This window comes from Mytilus californianus, unplaced genomic scaffold, assembly GCF_021869535.1.
Source record: "Mytilus californianus isolate M0D057914Y unplaced genomic scaffold, xbMytCali1.0.p SCAF_14, whole genome shotgun sequence".
Classification (NCBI taxonomy): domain Eukaryota; kingdom Metazoa; phylum Mollusca; class Bivalvia; order Mytilida; family Mytilidae; genus Mytilus; species Mytilus californianus.
In genome coordinates, this window is record NW_026262626.1 from 5,489,476 (window position 1) to 5,506,961 (window position 17,486).

The 17,486-nt window shown below is 33.6% G+C and overlaps 1 protein-coding gene across 1 annotated transcript; it reads left to right on the forward strand.

The window, feature by feature from the left end:
- Positions 1-870: 870 nt before the first annotated feature.
- LOC127724083 (protein yellow-like) lies at positions 871-17,283 on the forward strand. Its single transcript, XM_052230934.1, has 2 exons — positions 871-913; positions 16,114-17,283. Exon 2 carries the CDS (start codon positions 16,185-16,187, stop codon positions 17,274-17,276), a length of 1,092 nt encoding a protein of 363 aa, XP_052086894.1. The 5' UTR covers positions 871-913; positions 16,114-16,184; the 3' UTR covers positions 17,277-17,283.
- Positions 17,284-17,486: the final 203 nt, after the last annotated feature.

Below are 17,486 nucleotides of genomic sequence, written 5' to 3' on the forward strand. Positions count from 1 at the left end.
AAAGTATCACGATGTTCATCCCATATGCATCTGCTCCCAACTTTTATTGATGTATTCGTGTTCTGTCCTAAGATAACATGAACTATGAACCTATACCGTTTCCATGGAAATATTTTGGCTCTGTCTTTAATTTGATTGGATAAAGTATGCACTAGAGTATTGCAGGTGACGGAGTCGTAAGTTGAGTCGCCGATTACTTCTTCCATAATCTGTAGCATTGCTTTTTCCATCTTAGAGCAGGAAAATAGTTCGTCGTCCTTTGGTTCTAGTCGGAAAGTATTTTCGTACTTAACTCCACGCTTAAGTGACCTCATCATGTCCATACTATCCAAGTCAGACGACATTGACCTTTCTCTTGCCTGAGCATGGATACTCAGTTTGCTTCCTGTCCCTCTAGCTCTAGAGTTTTTACCTGTAGACTTTTTCCAATCTGTTTTTGTTAAAGATTTTGATCCTCTCCGTTCTAACACAGTGTCCATTATATTGTCTGGTATTTTGTGATTCGACATTTTTCACTACTCAAGATTCGAAACTTAAGTTTAATGTACTAAATCCAAGTAAAATCTCCACAAAATGAGTAAAATTCAGTGCGATCTAGATTTTAACAAATATAATCTGCCTTAAAACAAACATAATTATAATGACGCACAGAAAACAGATAAAATGCTCACGAAAAAGTGTTTATTTGTTGTCTAACAATATTAGAAGAATATGCATTGATCCATTCCAGTAAGTTTGACTTGTATGTTAAATTAGTTACCAATACAGATGTAATCTGAAACCGTGCCATTTTGATTTTTCTTGTTAGCAATATTAAGGTCTTTTGATGGTAATCAATAACTCCAGCAGTTACTTGTAACAGAGCATCATCAAGGATATATATTTAAGAGGGGACAAGATCTAATCAGTTAAGGTGTTTTAGGCATTTTAAAACTTTTTTTAACTGTTATTTTGAAAGTATATGTGCTGTTAACTGTTATTGCCTAATTAGCTGTTATCTATTTTCTTAAAATTGACACTGTTGTTAACTGTTATTGTGAAAAAATGACCCCTGTTAAAACTTTTTTTTTTTTATTTACTGTTTTCTGTTTTCTCATTTAAGATGATTTAAATTGCTGTTATCGGTTATCAGTTACTGTATTTTAAATTAACTGTTGTTATTTGTTTTGAGCAAAATCAAAATTATTAACCTGTTTATTGACCCCCTCTTGCCCCCCTCCAATTTAAGTACAGGGGCTGATCCAGGATTTTCGAAAGGGGTCGGGAATTTTTTTGGACGAATTTTGTTTTATCGGGAAAACATGAGATTTTTTTAGGGCGATCAAAGGGGGTGTACGCCCTCTACCACCCACTACCCCCTTGGATCCGCCATTGAATTATGTACATTGTATAGAAACATAGAACAATCGCTGGGAACGCAAGATGCTCTAGGGAAACAAGTCTGGTAGAAAGTAGCATTTGTGATTTCGATCGGCTTAAGAACGGATAGATTTTCTCCCAAAGAAGTAACATCGAGTCACACAAATTCTTTCCTTTTATCAAAAGTGAGAATAATTCCAATAATAGCTTGGAATGACCCACGTTTGTGATCAATCCAAATATTTTATCATTCAATGTTTGTTTTGGTAACTGATATGAACATTATCCATTCTAACAGTACGGATTACAACGTAAGGTTAAAATTGTTCTAATTATTAATGTTACGTATACATTGCTATGAGTTTTTCAAAAAAGGACTTCACGGGTAGTAAGGTTGTCATATCGAGGAGCGTTTAGTACAGTGATATTGTCATAGTTTGGTTAAGTTGATCATGGTTTGGTTAAGTTACTTCCCAGAACGAATGCCTAAGTTCTTTTCAAATGAACAAAGAAAAAGCAAATAAGATGTTTGAATCTATATTGTAAGTCAAACGATCTACATTGAAATTGTTGTTTTTAAGAAATTAACGCAGGATAACCAAAATATCGAAATTGCTATGGTTTGGTTAAACGATTTACAGGGTTCAGTTAAGAGTCTTGAAATTCGTCATGGTTTTGATCAAATTTGTCATGGTTTAGATCCAAATAAAAACATATTTGTTTCACCTTAATATTAATAGTTTGTTTAAAGGCGCTTGTGAAAAAACGAAGTTACACAATTTACCAATTGAATAAGAAGAAAAAAAAACCTTTTTAACCAAATTTGGTGGGCATAATCGGCAAACCGTACATTTTACATATTTACTTTTCGTGTGTTTCCTAAGATAGAATTAATATAGCCGCTGCTCTTTTTAAACTGGCATTCAATCAAACAAGTTTCTTCTGTTTAACCTAGAATCTTTTCTCCGTGTGTCCATAATGGACTGTTAAAAAAAGATGTGGGGGTTGTATGCCTATGATACAGTAACCCAACTACAAAACTAACCAAACGATATCGAGAGGGCACCAAACAGTCTTCAACTCCTCTCCACGGGACACAATGTTAACATGGACAACAGTTAAAACTTATTTTTTTAATAAACTATAAATGAAATAACTATGAAAACTACTTACAAAGTTCCGAATCTAAATATATGAAAGATTACAATTTCGAATTAGAATTAGGTTGATATAATGTCCATTTTTATAAATTATTATTACCAATGAATAAAAATGATTATGTTTTTGTCATATTGTAAAAATGTATTGTGTGGTCATGATCACTTAACACGTTTAAGCTTTTTTCTTTCATGCAATATAGTTTCGATAATATCAGAAAAAGCGCTGTCGATCCAGTATTTGGTATGAGAAATTGTACATTATTAAATGCGATTGAAAAAAAAAAATTATTTAAATTCCAAGATGCACGTGTTATTTTGTTTGGTACAAGTACATTTAAACTATTTGACCCGACAAGACAAGAAGTCATCGTTCTTACTAGCAGAGAATAAGATGGATGAAGATGAATATTGGCAGCAAAATTTCATTCTGAAATTAAAAAAAAAAAGTAATATATTGTCTTGGATTCATGATTTTTTATTAGTTGTTTTGGCTTGGAACTAACTTCCAGTAAATGCGAGTACTCACAGGTTGGTTATTTGTGCCTTTGGTGTTTATGTTACTTGATTATTTTGCTTTGTAACGATTCGATGAGTCAAGTCCTTATCAACTGATTTAAGGTTAAGGCGAGGAGAGGTTGGTAGCCCGCAAACATGTTTAACCCCGCCATATTCTGTATGCGCCTGTCCCAGGTTGAGAGTCTGTAATGAAGTTGGCTGTCTTTTGTTACTGTATGTCATGTTTATTTTTCGCCTATTGTTTTGAACATAAATCAGGCCATTGGTTTTCTCATTTGAATTGCTTTACGTTTAATTTGTCGGAGCCTTTTATTCCTTTCTAAGAAGTATGGGTTTTGTTTTTTGTTGAATGGCGTACGGTGACCTATAGTTGCTAACATCTACGTCATTTGGTCTTTGGATGATTGTCAGATTGGCAATCATACAGGTTGCAGTCTTGTAATTGACTGCTCCATAGGCTTACATGCAAAACAGCTGACCTTAATAAAATACTACATAGAAAATTGTTTTCATGTACTTATCATGTATGTATTAATGTGAAATTGTGATTTAATCGAAAAAAAGTTCCTCATGCCACGAAGAATAAAAAGTTATGAAACTCTAAAGTCAAAACTATTTTTTTCTTCTTTCTGTTTGCTGTTTTTACTAGGCCGCACCACTTACAGTAAACAAACATGATATCCTTCCACTTTCCTGGTTTGATATCCCAAAAAAGATGCAATTTTTTTTAAAATCTAAATATATGTTTCAATTCAGCATAAACTTTTAACCAAACAGAATAAATTTAGTCCAGAAAAAAAATCAGAAAAAAATGGACTATCTTATTTCACTCCATGTTTTGACATGCACCGGAAACTGGAGTTGTAATACAAGACTGGTACCTACAGCATTTACTTATTATATATTACTATGTACTTTCTTAGGTCCCTTGTATTCCAAATAAAATTACTTTTAAAGAAAATTGCCTTTGAAATGCATTAATATTTTATCCTCGTGATTTCTTTATACATGCTTGTTCTATAATGATAACTATAATGATGATATCTTGAATTAACTGTAGACACCTTATTTTCTTGGGCGATGTATTTTCGCGAGTAGAATATCAACGTAAATATGTGAAGCTTATATCTACTCGTATGGGAACAAAACAACAACATTAGAAAATGGCGACAATATATTGCCTCAAAATAGAATAGAATGGGTTAAACGCGAGAAAAATTCAATAGTTGTATAATGTCTGTTTATTTTGATAGTTACTCTTCCATCATACACGACAGGAATCACAGAACTAAACCATGTCGAACATGAACTAAACCATGACACTACTGAACCAAACCATGACACCATTTTTCAGTATTCTTAAATTGTGTGCAAATGTAGCTATTTTTCAGAATAATTGACGACAAGTTTAAATATGTGATGCAACAGACAGTAAACAAATCGCCCAGTTTCTTTATGCATAAGAAACGAATAACAACTTTTAAATTTTGACATACGCAAGCTTTATTCAGTGTCAAATTATTAACTATATGATACAAATTTTAATGTACTAACATATTAGTTATAGTTAAAGATACTTACCAGCTTGAATTTATGTTCAGAAGTTCCTTTAGCAAAAAATCCGAATGTTCATATTGTGTCATTGTTTGTCAATAAAAACACTTAACACAATCATGTCTAACTTAACCAAACTATAACAAAATCGCTGTACTAAAAGCTCCTCGATATGACGACCTTACTACCCGTGAACTTTAGATAGAGGTTGAGAGGAGCATAGTCTTCATGGTTTTTTATTTTTTTTTAAATACCTCTTTTCACTAGAAGTTGCATTTTATGAGGCTCGGATTTAGTCAAAATTATTGTATTTAAGTAGCTCCTGAAATATTCCACCAGCTCCATAATTATAATTCAGGGTATCCATAAATCATTGAGGTCCTCCTGAAATATTATTGAACCTCCATAATTCATTTTAGGTATTCTTATATTGTGGAGTTCCAGTAATATGTGTAGACCTCCATAAATATTTAAGGATATCTTGAAATAGAATTGTGGAGGTCCTGAAATATATAAGTATGCAGCTCCATAAATATTAAGAATATCGTAATATATTTAAGGACTCCCTGAAATATTTATGGATGTCCTAAATTAAAGCAATTTAGACCAAATATTTGTTAAGGGCCTGACATATTTTAGGATATCCGAAAATCGAATTATGGAGGTACTGAAATCGATCGAATTATTGAGGTCCTGAAATGTTTCAGGATATTCTGAAATCATATTACATAGGTCCTGAAATATGTCAGGATATCCTAAAAATCGAATTACTGGGGTCCTGGAAATATTTCAGGAGGTCCTCAATGATTTATGGATATCCTGAAATTGAATTATTAATGTCCTGAAATATTTAAGAAGCTCTTTACATTTGATAATTTTGACCTAATCAGCGCATCATATTCATTTGACTTCAATGAAACGGTCATGTATCTGTCACCGGTATATTGTTTTTTTTTTAAATTTGAACTTTTACATTAAATATTAACAGAAATTGGCAAAATTGCTATGAAAAATATCAAGGTGAAGAAAATTAAGTTAGCATAAAGCATGTATCTGTAGTATTATTGACGGTCTTCTTTTCGGTATCTTTGGAAGATGCAGTTTTTAATACACGAGCGCGCCCGGGGATAGTTGTATAATCTTCTCAATTTCCTTGACAGGCCAATAAAGATGTTTTTAAGTATACCCGTATAAATTATTTAGTGGGTTTTTTGGATCATCATAGTAAAGAACGTTATCTAAATAGTATATTATAGATTTATCAAAGTTACCGCATACATCAATCATTGATAAGGGTAAAAGGGGAACGACTGCTGTAATTTCTTGATGCGTAAAAGTACGGAATTTAATGGAGAGAAATAACTCACGGCTAATTTTGGTCTTGTTTTGAAAGATGAATATAATACCCTTTGATTAAGGCATGTCGTAGAGTGCCAAAGTGGTGCACATTTTTGAAAACTGGTCAAAGGTCAAAAGGAGGATTTAAAAAAATATTTAATATTTAGCTATGCAATAATATCTGACAACATATAAAGATATTTTTTGAAAGCTTTGTTAACATGCCATAAAGAACAAAGGAGAATTAAGTACAGTAAAGTTAACACCCGTTCCATGATTCAATGAAAAAATGATGAAATTCACTTTTGATTATTTAAACCCAAAAGAATGTTGGAACTATAAAAAATAGTCTTGATGCATAAATGTCAGCATGAACACGATAGTATATGAAGTTTTTTTTATGTTAATAGGCCAATCAGTACAAGAGCAATAGCATATTGGAAAATTGTATCCCCCTTTTATAAAACAACACAAACAATGGAATCTATAGCAGAGATTTGAAAGCCCGATATATATGTGAATTACAAACAAACCCGATTCACAGAGATACTATGCTACAAAGGAAGCTGTCTTTGTATATATTACACTAACACTAGACATCAATATGCACATCCGTTTGAAAAGGTAACGGAATACAAAGAAAAAATTATGTGGATGTCATGGTATGTAATACTTCCGAAATATTCGATACAAAAATATCTCCAGTTGGTTTGAAAGCGCACCAACCTCGCAAAGGTCCGAGACCACTGTCATGGTTGTATGTTTGGTTTTGGTTTGTTTTGGGTTTTTTTTAGAGCGAAAAAGAGAGATCCCCAACCACATAAAGTCGGAAACCATTAACAGCAGAAAACATGAAATATTAAGCATTGAGATTAATAGTTCATTCATCATTCTTATCGTGGCAATCTTCTAAAAAAATCTGATAAGTAAGCTGGTTTCTACAATCACCACTGCCGTGGCAACAACAAATGCTGGTGCACGACAAATTCTGTTTGTAGTATATGCAAGATTTGCAACAAATAGTTTTGCCATGTACAAACAAGGTCCTGTAAAAAGTCAGAGGACATTGGATTCAAAATATACTAAAACTATGGAGCTATTCCCCATATCCACATTCCAAAGGTGATATAGGTGGTGGTTTGGCGATATAAGATTTTATTCAGACGTACATTTATTACAATGAAACTCGAAGAATGTGCTGTCTGAATGATGCCTCTGAAGAAGGCAGTCTCACGAAGGAAGCACCCTTAGAAAGCGCCGACTTCACTCTTGAGTTTATTTAGATCACCATGTACTGATTGAGCACTGCTTCTTGGGTCGTATAGATCCGCGATGAAAAGACTTTTCACTGCAACAGATGTGTTAATAACAAGCTAGATTGACAAACTTTGATACATGCATGGGTTTTGTTTTGACGCCTTATAACTTTCTTTTTTGAAAATTCCGATTAAAGAAGACGAGTCTCATCCAGTAAGATCGTGAGCAGCTGGTAGTGTTCCAGACATCAGTGGTCCAATAACTAAAAAAAGTTGCATATGTCGTGAACAGGTATTAAGAATCGCCTTGCGTCTTTGGTTGAAGAAATGCTTCCAGTCTGAAACCACAATTCATAATGTTTTACATGTTTGCTGATTTTGTAGAATGTTCCTCATCATATCGATCAAACACGTCCACGACACACCCGAAGTTTTCAAAACAAGCTATAAGGGATTTAAAGGCGTCCTTGTCCAAATCTCCAAAACTGTTTTACCTTTTAACACAAAAAAGACTTTGTACAATACCCGTACCATCTGTGATCAGGGGTGTACTGGTTTTTAATGCAGGGATATCAAATGCACACTGCTTAAGGTATACATTTCCGTACAGTATCACATGAGAGTACATTTTAATCATTCTTCATATGAAAATAATTGTCATCTATTATTAACCAGGCAAAAATATTTACCAGAGAGGTAGGAAAAAATTATAAAGCTGTAGCAATACTTAATTTTGACGGAAATAGATAGTAATAATTTGAAATTTCGAACGATCGTAAACTGCTTTTCACAATTTTTTCCGCATCATGAAGAGTCTGGATGAAAGGAACAATATGTAACCTAGCAAATAATACTACAACGAAAATGCTATTTTTTCACAAACAGATGATCAGGTAGACTTCTGTTTGTTATTGGAACGCAACAACATGCTCCGACTGATTTGAAGCATCAGAAGCAAGTTAATTTTTTTCATTTTTTCAGCCAGTAGTTAACAATGCATGCTGAATGATGCAGCCCCTTGTCTTTGAAGTAATCTATGTAGAGTAAACTTACCACAGGATAGTCTGAAAAGTAATTTGCGTCATTTAAAACATAATCGGCACGCTCAAATGACTCGACATACCTTAATTGCTTATCTCGTTGTTTGACTTTGTCTGCAGAATAAACATTTGGACCAGTCTAATGGTAAAGCCATTTAGCGTGTTTTAACGCAAGATGACTCATCATCACACGCTGTTGAGCATAGTTTTTCCCTAATTCAAATGTGTCAAAATGTATTCTTCTTGTACATGTATAGGCTTTATAGCATTTTTTTAAGCTGATACATTACTCTTTCATTTCATAGCAAATATTTGCTGATATCTTCATTCAGGAATTGATTATTAGCGTTCCCGTGTTTGATAACGAAAGAGAAAAAATCGGAAAATCACGTTTTACCGCGATTTTACAAAAAAAAAGCACCGTGGGAAACTCTATGAAAGGACTAAATGATGGTATAATGTTTACTCTATCATCATGTGGATTTTCAGCAGTGAGGTATGTCGGTCCATTAAACTCTTAAAATAAGCGACTTTTTCTTTATTTGCCACTCTACTACATATATATACTAGAACACACCCGCGATATCGCGGGTATTTAGAGCTTGGTTGAAAGTATGTAAACTGTTATAGGGTTAATTTTTTGTAAAAGATTTTATGTCTGGAGAAATTCAGAAAAGGTATCAAACTGAGTCATAGGCACTTGGAGACAGGACAATTATTTTAAGCCCTCTCCCTTTTTTCCAAAGTCCGTTATTTTTTGCTCTCTGTTAAATTGCATGATTTTCGCGTTTCTGTATACTATGAACATAGATCTACATATAATATAAATAAAGTGTATTTGCTATTAACTATCAATTACATCCACGGCGATCACTGATATATTATATAGAGAGTCTCTATATATTATAGGATTATAATCATAGTATACATGCAGAATAACGCGAAAATAATTGTCCTGTCCCCGAGTAATTATAAAAATTATGTTTAAAGAGGGGAGTAAAGGGAGGTATCTGCACGAAAGAACGCGAAATAAAATTGCCATTTCACGATGAGCGAACAATTAAACAATTCTTGCACGTTGATCTTTTTATCGATTTCAAGAAACACGGTGAATAACGAACCTTTTCCACGGCTGCACGTGAAATAAAAATTGGCAAAACACGTTGCTCGAAAAAAAAACCTTTACCCCCTCTTTTAAAGTTTAAAATCGGAAGTCTTGGGTATGACTTAAAAGTCGGTCTGATGACGGAAATAATATCCGGACACCTTTTTCTTCGTTTTTCTCCCAAAATAACCCAAACTGAATAATCATAAGAATGGATGACAAATGCGACTATGCATGGTACCTATAGGACAAAGAAGCATGATGATTAATTTATTGGGGAAGAAGAGAAGCGACACACAAAATAGTAGTCTGTGATATTGAGTGTATATGGCTCGAAGTTAGATTCAAGACCAAAAAATATCTTTATGGGACCTTTTACGTCCCACCTAACAGTAGTCCACAGGTATGGGACAACATAGAACAGTCTATCGACCTTGCCTTATCTTGTAATTTAGATATCATAGTTACAGGCGATTTTAACACCAACCAGTTAAGGAACACCACTAATGATAGAATTAGTATGATTAAAGCACAATTCAGTCTACATCAACTTATTTCCGACCCAACTTATATTACAGAACACAGTTCTTCACTTCTTGACCTTATTTTAGTAAATGACCCAGTTAACCTCCTATTTTCTGATATCGGGGCCCCGTTACTCGATCAAATACGATATCATTTACCTGTAATAGGTATCCTTACCCAGCCTTGCAAGTTACATCAAGTTTTTAAGCGTAAAGTATACATGTACGATAGAGGTGATTATGACTCATATAGACACCAGCTATCACTTGTTGATTGGGATGTTTTATTTATTACAAATGACGTTGATGCCATAGCATGTGCTATAACGGACGAACTTATTGACAAGGCAAATAAAAACATTCCTAACCGAATTATTACAGTCAGAAAAGATAAACCACCATGGCTTACCGCTGATATCAAAAGGATGATTCGTAAAAAAAATCGTATCCATAAAAGAGCCAAAAATACAAATTCTGCTCCGGACTGGGCAAAATTTCGATTTTTTAGGAATAAATGTAATAAACTAGTTTTAAACTCAAAAACTGATTATTTTTCAAAATTGTCAACCAAAATTATATCTGAAACTCATGGTGGCAAACAATATTGGAGTCTTATTAAATCTTTGATGAAATGTGACTCCAGTGACAGTCGCAACATTCCCCCTTTACAGATAGACGATGATCTGATCTGTGACGATACAAAAAAGGCAAAAATATTTAATGATTATTTTTGTGGTCAATCAAATCTTGATGACTCTAACACACATCTGCCAGACATACCTGACACACGAACAGAGGGACTCGGTGATATGATAATATCTGAGAACGAGGTAGTGGACATTTTGAAGATTTTGGACGTATCAAAAGCATCGGGACCAGATCGAATAAGCCCACGACTTCTAAAGGAAGCATATGGAATTCTGAAATACCCTTTGTGCAGGTTATTTAACCTGTCTTTATCAGTTGGCAAGTTTCCTTCTGACTGGAAATGTGCTAATGTTACCCCTGTATTTAAGAAGGGCTCTCCAAGTGACTACAGAAACTACAGACCGATCTCACTGATAAGCGTTATCGGAAAAGTCATGGAAAGATGTGTTTTTAAGCATATTCATAATTATCTACTTGCTAACCAGATAATTACACCCAACCAATCAGGTTTCACTCAAGGGGACTCAGCCATTAATCAATTGCTTAATATTACAAATGAGTTTGGGAAGGCATTAGATGACGGGAAAGAAATTAGAGTAATTTTTTGTGATATAAGTAAGGCATTTGACAGAGTTTGGCATAAGGGGTTGTTGAGAAAATTAGAAGCTATTGGCATTAAAGGTTCTATTTTGGCATGGGTAAAAAATTATCTATCTGATAGAAAGCAAAGGGTTGTAATTAATAATGTATCATCCGAGTGGGGCAATATAAAGGCTGGAGTACCCCAGGGGTCGATCCTGGGACCTCTTTTATTTTTGATATTTATCAATGATATCATATCTGATATACAGTCCACTATTAAGTTGTTTGCTGATGATACAAGTTTATATTTGATAGTAGATGACCCCCGAGAATCGGCAAACAACTTGAATAGTGATCTTGCAAAAATCCATAGATGGTCTTCAAATTGGCTAGTGACCTTTAACCCTCAGAAAACAGAGACCATGACAATTTCACGGAAACTTCACAAACCTGATCATCCAAAACTTAACATGAACAACGTAACTGTAACTGAGGTATCTACCCATAAACACCTTGGATTACATATTTCAAACGATGGCACTTGGCATAAACATATTGATGTAATAACCGAAAAGGCATACAGACGACTGAATGTTCTACGAAAATTTAAATTCATCCTTGACAGACGAACACTCGAGACAATATACCTAACATATATAAGACCATTATTAGAATATGCTGATGTTATCTGGGACAACTATACACATCTTTTGATCGATAAAATTGAAAAAGTACAAGCAGAGGCTGCCAGGATCGTAACTGGGGGTACTAGGTTGGTGTCCCTAGAGAGATTATATCTCGAAACGGGTTGGGAAAAGCTTAAAGATCGAAGGGAGGGCCACAGATTAATTTATTTTTACAAGATGAAAAATCATATTACTCCGGAATATTTATCAAACTTAGTTCCAGAATCCCATGCAACCATACATAATCATAATACGAGAAACTCGTCACTAATCCCCCCTGTTCGAACAAGAACAGCCCTGTATTCGAATTATTATTTACCGGCAACTGTACGTTCATGGAATCTCCTCCCTGAGAATGCTAAGACCAGTACTTCGGTGGGGGCATTCAGGAATTGTGTCCAGTCTCGGGTGACTAAGCCTCCAAATTATTATTACATTGGTAAGCGATTAGGTCAAATTTATCACTCAAGACTTCGAATGCAATGCAGTTCTCTAAATCAACATCTTTTTGTAAAAAATATAGTGGACTCACCACTTTGTTTATGTGGTGCTATAGAAACAACAGCGCATTACTTGTTGCACTGCCCCCGATTTCACATCATGCGTGAACAGCATTTTTATAACATCAATATCATACATTTCTTGTCAGAAGAAATTTTGCTACACGGTTCAACGGATTTCAGCTACGAACAAAACATTGAAATATTCTTGGCAGTTCAAACATTCATACTCAGTAGCAAAAGATTTGTCATATGATTACAATCATCTTGTTCAACAAGTAATACTTATATCTTAAATAATTGTGTCCGTTCAGAAACATACACTTTATTATTGTATATCTGATGTAAAAAAAAAAAAAATTTTTTTTTCTCTTTTGTGTTCACAACCTTATTACATGTATATGTTTTGTTTGTTTTCCATCTAGTGTAACATTGTTAATTTTTTTACACTCTACTCCTTGAGTATTACAATATGAAATGTTCTTATTTGAATTAGGAAACGGATTAATATAAGCTAACAGCTTGTTTCTGGATCCTATTAATTATTCACTTGTATTAATATGTAAATGCCAATTTGTGTACATTACTTAACCTGAATTTAATTAATAAAATATGTTTACACACACAAAATGAGGTCTTCTCGTTTAATAGTATAGATATATTTAAGTACCAAAATAGAAAATTAAAAACATACGACGACAATAAAAAATTAGGAAATAACAAGGAATAGTGTTTCAGTCTTGCAACGAAAAAGTCAGCGAAAAGAAAAAAAAAGAGAAAAAAAACCCGGAAGATTTCCTTGTCAACAACAACTGTCACATATATACTTTTAAAAATAGCCTTTACTAACGCTATTTTAATCAATTTCAATTATTTTACGTAGATAACATTCACGATGAATTCAGGCATCGGAGTGCACGTGTTTTGTGTCTGTGTAATGATGGTTATTGTTCAAACAATGGGAAATTGTAAGTGTTAATTTCATCTCATTTTAATCTAAATAAAAAATTCGAATGGTAATTTTGGAACGGACTGCTTATATTTACTTAGATATTTTTTATTGTTTAAATAATAAAAATAAAAACGGGATGAGGGATGCAAAATGTATTATTATTTTTATAATTGTATGAACGGCATACTATTTTTTCTAAGAAAGCAATTGCATATATATGCATTAGATCCAATTTAAAAAAAAACTGCTATGATCATAGTTGTGAAATAAAAAAAAAAAAAACGTTCAATTTTATTTTTTTGCCAAAGGTTTAGACCAAATGCTTACTACAGTTGTTTATGTGACAATTATTAAAAACTTTCTTGCAATGAAATTAAAATAAAATAAAATTATGATCTGGGCATTAAACGATATCATGTTTTCTCTCGCTTTTATGTCTTTGATGTTTGAAATCTTTATAGTACAGCCACCGATTAAAAGTGTAGGGCGGAATTAGTTCTTAAGTCTTCCAGTAAGTTCGAGCGTTGTTTAATAAACATGGTATAATATTGTTGTTTGTACTTTTGTCTGTGTTATCTATTGTACCTTTATTTTACAATTAAGTTCTTTTCCTGATGAGGGTTTTTTTATTGTGCATTTTTATGTAGCTTTTGTCAATCTAATTTAAAAGGCGAGGGTTGAGGTTTTACCCTTTTTAGCTCATCTGGCCCAATGGGCCAAGTGAGCTTTTCTCATCACTTGGCGTCCGTCGTCCGTCGTCGTCCGTTAACTTTTACAAAAATCTTCTCCTCTGAAACTACTGGGCCAAATTTAACCAAACTTGGCCACAATCATCATTAGGGTATCTAGTTTAAAAAATGTGTCCGATGACCCCGCCTGCCAACCAACATGGCCGACATGGCAACATATAGAGCATACGGGTAAAATGCAGTTTTTGGCTTATATCTCTGAAACTAAAGCATTAAGAGCAAATCTGACATGGAGTAAAAATGTTCATCAGGTTTAGATCTATCTGCCCCGAAATTTTCAGACGAATCAGACAACTTGTTACAATAAATATAGATTATAACATGTCATTTTTCATATCAGTCCCCTTATCAGCCCATGGTCAAAATCATCCCTCGAGCCTGTCGGCTCTCGGACTAATATCATAACCTAGGGCTGATAAGGGGTCTGATATGAAAAATGCCATGTTATAATTTATATTTATTCATACTAGTCTTTGACATTGGGTTCTGAAGTTATTCGAATCAAATAAATTGTCACAGTTAACAAGTTTGTATTTCTTTAAAAAGCCATTGCATTTTACGTTATACGTACTGTGCACATATACTATACTGTGAATTCAGTAGTTTATGTGATGTTTTTATCTAATAATGTGAGAAATGCAATCAGATGTCGCAGTTATTAGAACAAGCATTCATAATTCTGCCAAATAGGTTTGTTAGGTAACAAATATTGTCTGGTTTACACTTATTTATTCTGTTTATTGTAACCACAATTTAAAACCAACATAAATAAGATCAAGCATAATTTCTGAATTTACAGTTTTGACCACTACATTTCAAAGCAGTACCAGAAATCAAGTGTAAAAATATGAAAACAGGAACCATGTCATTTTGTATTTCTCCAATGGTATTGTGGTATATACATGGTTTTCATCACTACCCTGTTATTTATTCATTTGTTATTTTTGTTAATGTTTTATTGCTTCAATTTGAAAATTAAAAATGCATGCTCTCCACTTTTTCTAAAATAAAGAAATCTCTGTCCCCTCCAGGCTTTTCCAGGTTCCGAATTTTTTTCTGACCCCCCTTCTTTATTTGCCACCCCCTGGAGATAAATAATGACCGGTCTCTAATATTCGTAACATATCTAACTGTACAATACACATCTTTCTTAAAAAGATGAAACTAATTTATAAAAGCGCAAGACAAGGATATATGCGCATCGTAACTGCATCTTTTATTTGTAGTTTTTATCCATATTTGATAAAAAAAAAACAACATAATCCTATCTTTCAAATGTATAGCTGTTAATTTGTATTATCCCCTTTAGAAAGGAAATGACAATGAAACTTACTAAAGGAGATAGGGGCACATGTCAGTGACACTTACTTAAGGAGATAGGGCCACATGTCAATGAGACTTACTAAAGGAGATAGGGGCACATGTCAATGACACTTACTAAAGGAGATAGGGGCACATGTCAATGAGATATAAACTAACGACAATAACAACCAACAAACATCAAGTGAGCAGCATATACACTGTAAAAATTGTGCTTAGAAATTAAACACTTGTATTACATGTTTAGGATAGTGTTTAATATCTAAACACTTTTCTCAGTAAGCACATTAAATGTAAACATGTCTTGAATTTAAACACTTTTAAATGTGTTATAGAATGAAAGTGTTTAGGAATAAAACACTTATTTCTAAGCTAAACACGATCCTAAACACAATCCTAAACACATTGTACTGAGACACGTTTAGATCAAAACGTGTAAAAAAAGTGCACAAAAGATGTGCTTAGAATTGTGTTTAGGATCTAAACACCATTTTTACAGTGAAGTCTTCAAAAATAGACCCGTGACTACAATATAGTCGCGAGTCTAAGCCATGAATAAAGGAAACAGAAACTATGAGAGATCTGTCATAAATGCAAAATAAGATAAAAAAAAAAACAACATGAAGGCGAGTCCTGAGTTGGAAAAGGCACATGAATATTTTTGGGTCTCAATGGCTTTGGGAATTAAAAGAAGCTTATTATTGTGTGCAAGTGATCGGTATCAAAACAATGACTTTTGAAACTGGCTTTTAAACGCGTTGAATTGCTTTTTGAGTGTTTTATATAATATCTAATGCTATTACTAGTATTTTATTTCGTTTCAGCACAGACTGTTGAAGGCGAGCGAGAGATTATTCATGAATGGGTGACTCTAGATTATGATTTTCCACAACCTATGAAAATGATGTTTAAAGATTTGAAACTGCTAATTCCAGAAAATCTTGCTTTATCAAATATTGATGTATTAAACGGAGAAATTTTCACACCTATAGATAGGACATCTAAGCCTGGAATTCCAGCATCTCTTAACACCGTAATAAAAAGAAACGGAAATTCCTTTTTGAAACCATTTCCCAACTTAAAGATGAATAGAGCTGGCGATTGTAACAACATTCAATCTGCAATAAGCGTTAAAGTTGACCCTAATACGAATCTTATATGGATACTAGACGAAGGAGTTGTAGATAACGTCCGATTCTGTCGTAGAAAACTACTGATTTTTTATATCAGAACGAGGCGAGAAGTGTTCCGGCATATATTTCCCGACTCGGTTATATCTGCATCATCAAAGCTCTTTGATCTGACTTTGGATAGAGATAAAGAATTTACTAGGTATGCCTATATTGCCGATTCGTTTGCATTTAAACTAATTGTTGTAGATGTAATTACAAACAAATCTAGGTGGTTTTCACATCCTTCAATGGAGGCCGAAGAAAGCGCGGGAAATATAACTGTAGACGGTGAAACTATCTTTAGCATAGGAGGAATAAATGGCATTTCAATTTCATCGGACTTCCAATTTGTTTATTATTTCTCCGTTGCTAGTTTCAAAACATGGCAAATACCTACAAGTATACTAAGAGATTGTTCCTCTGACAATAACACATTTGCTGCAAATGTCAGAATGATCGGTATTCGACCATACCATGCAGTTAGTTTGACTTCCGGATCAAGGAGCTTTTTTTTCCCTGCACAAGAAATCAATGATATACTGAAATGGGATCGTATACAAGACATCATTACTTACGGGAGCGAACAAGAAGTAAACCTTCGGTCATTACAGAGGCTGTCACCAACCACTGCCTTGACTAATTTGGTTTCTGGATTGCACATATATGACGGATATTTATTCTTCATCACATATAATTTACATGGTATCCGTTTAGGAACCATTGATTTTTCAGGCAACGATGGACCAAATTTTTCTATCCAGAAGATATTTGTTGGGGAAGATAGCTATTTGCTAGGCAAACAATATGAAAAATAAATTTGCAATATTAACAAAAATAGTATTTTTCTATTGTGTTTTAATCTGATCAACTGTTTATTGATGTGTTTTGCCTTCAGTTTCTGAGAAAATGTGTTTCCGATGGCCAAAGCTCATAATTTTAACGGTTGCAAAATATTTACGAATTCTAACACATTTGGCATATTGATTTTTAATCCATTTATTTCCTATGTATTAACCATTTTCTCT

What these genes read in the sequence shown, in the direction of transcription:
- LOC127724083 (XM_052230934.1), top strand. Translation starts at nt 16,185, where the DNA reads ATGAAAATGATGTTTAAAGATTTGAAACTGCTAATTCCAGAAAATCTT.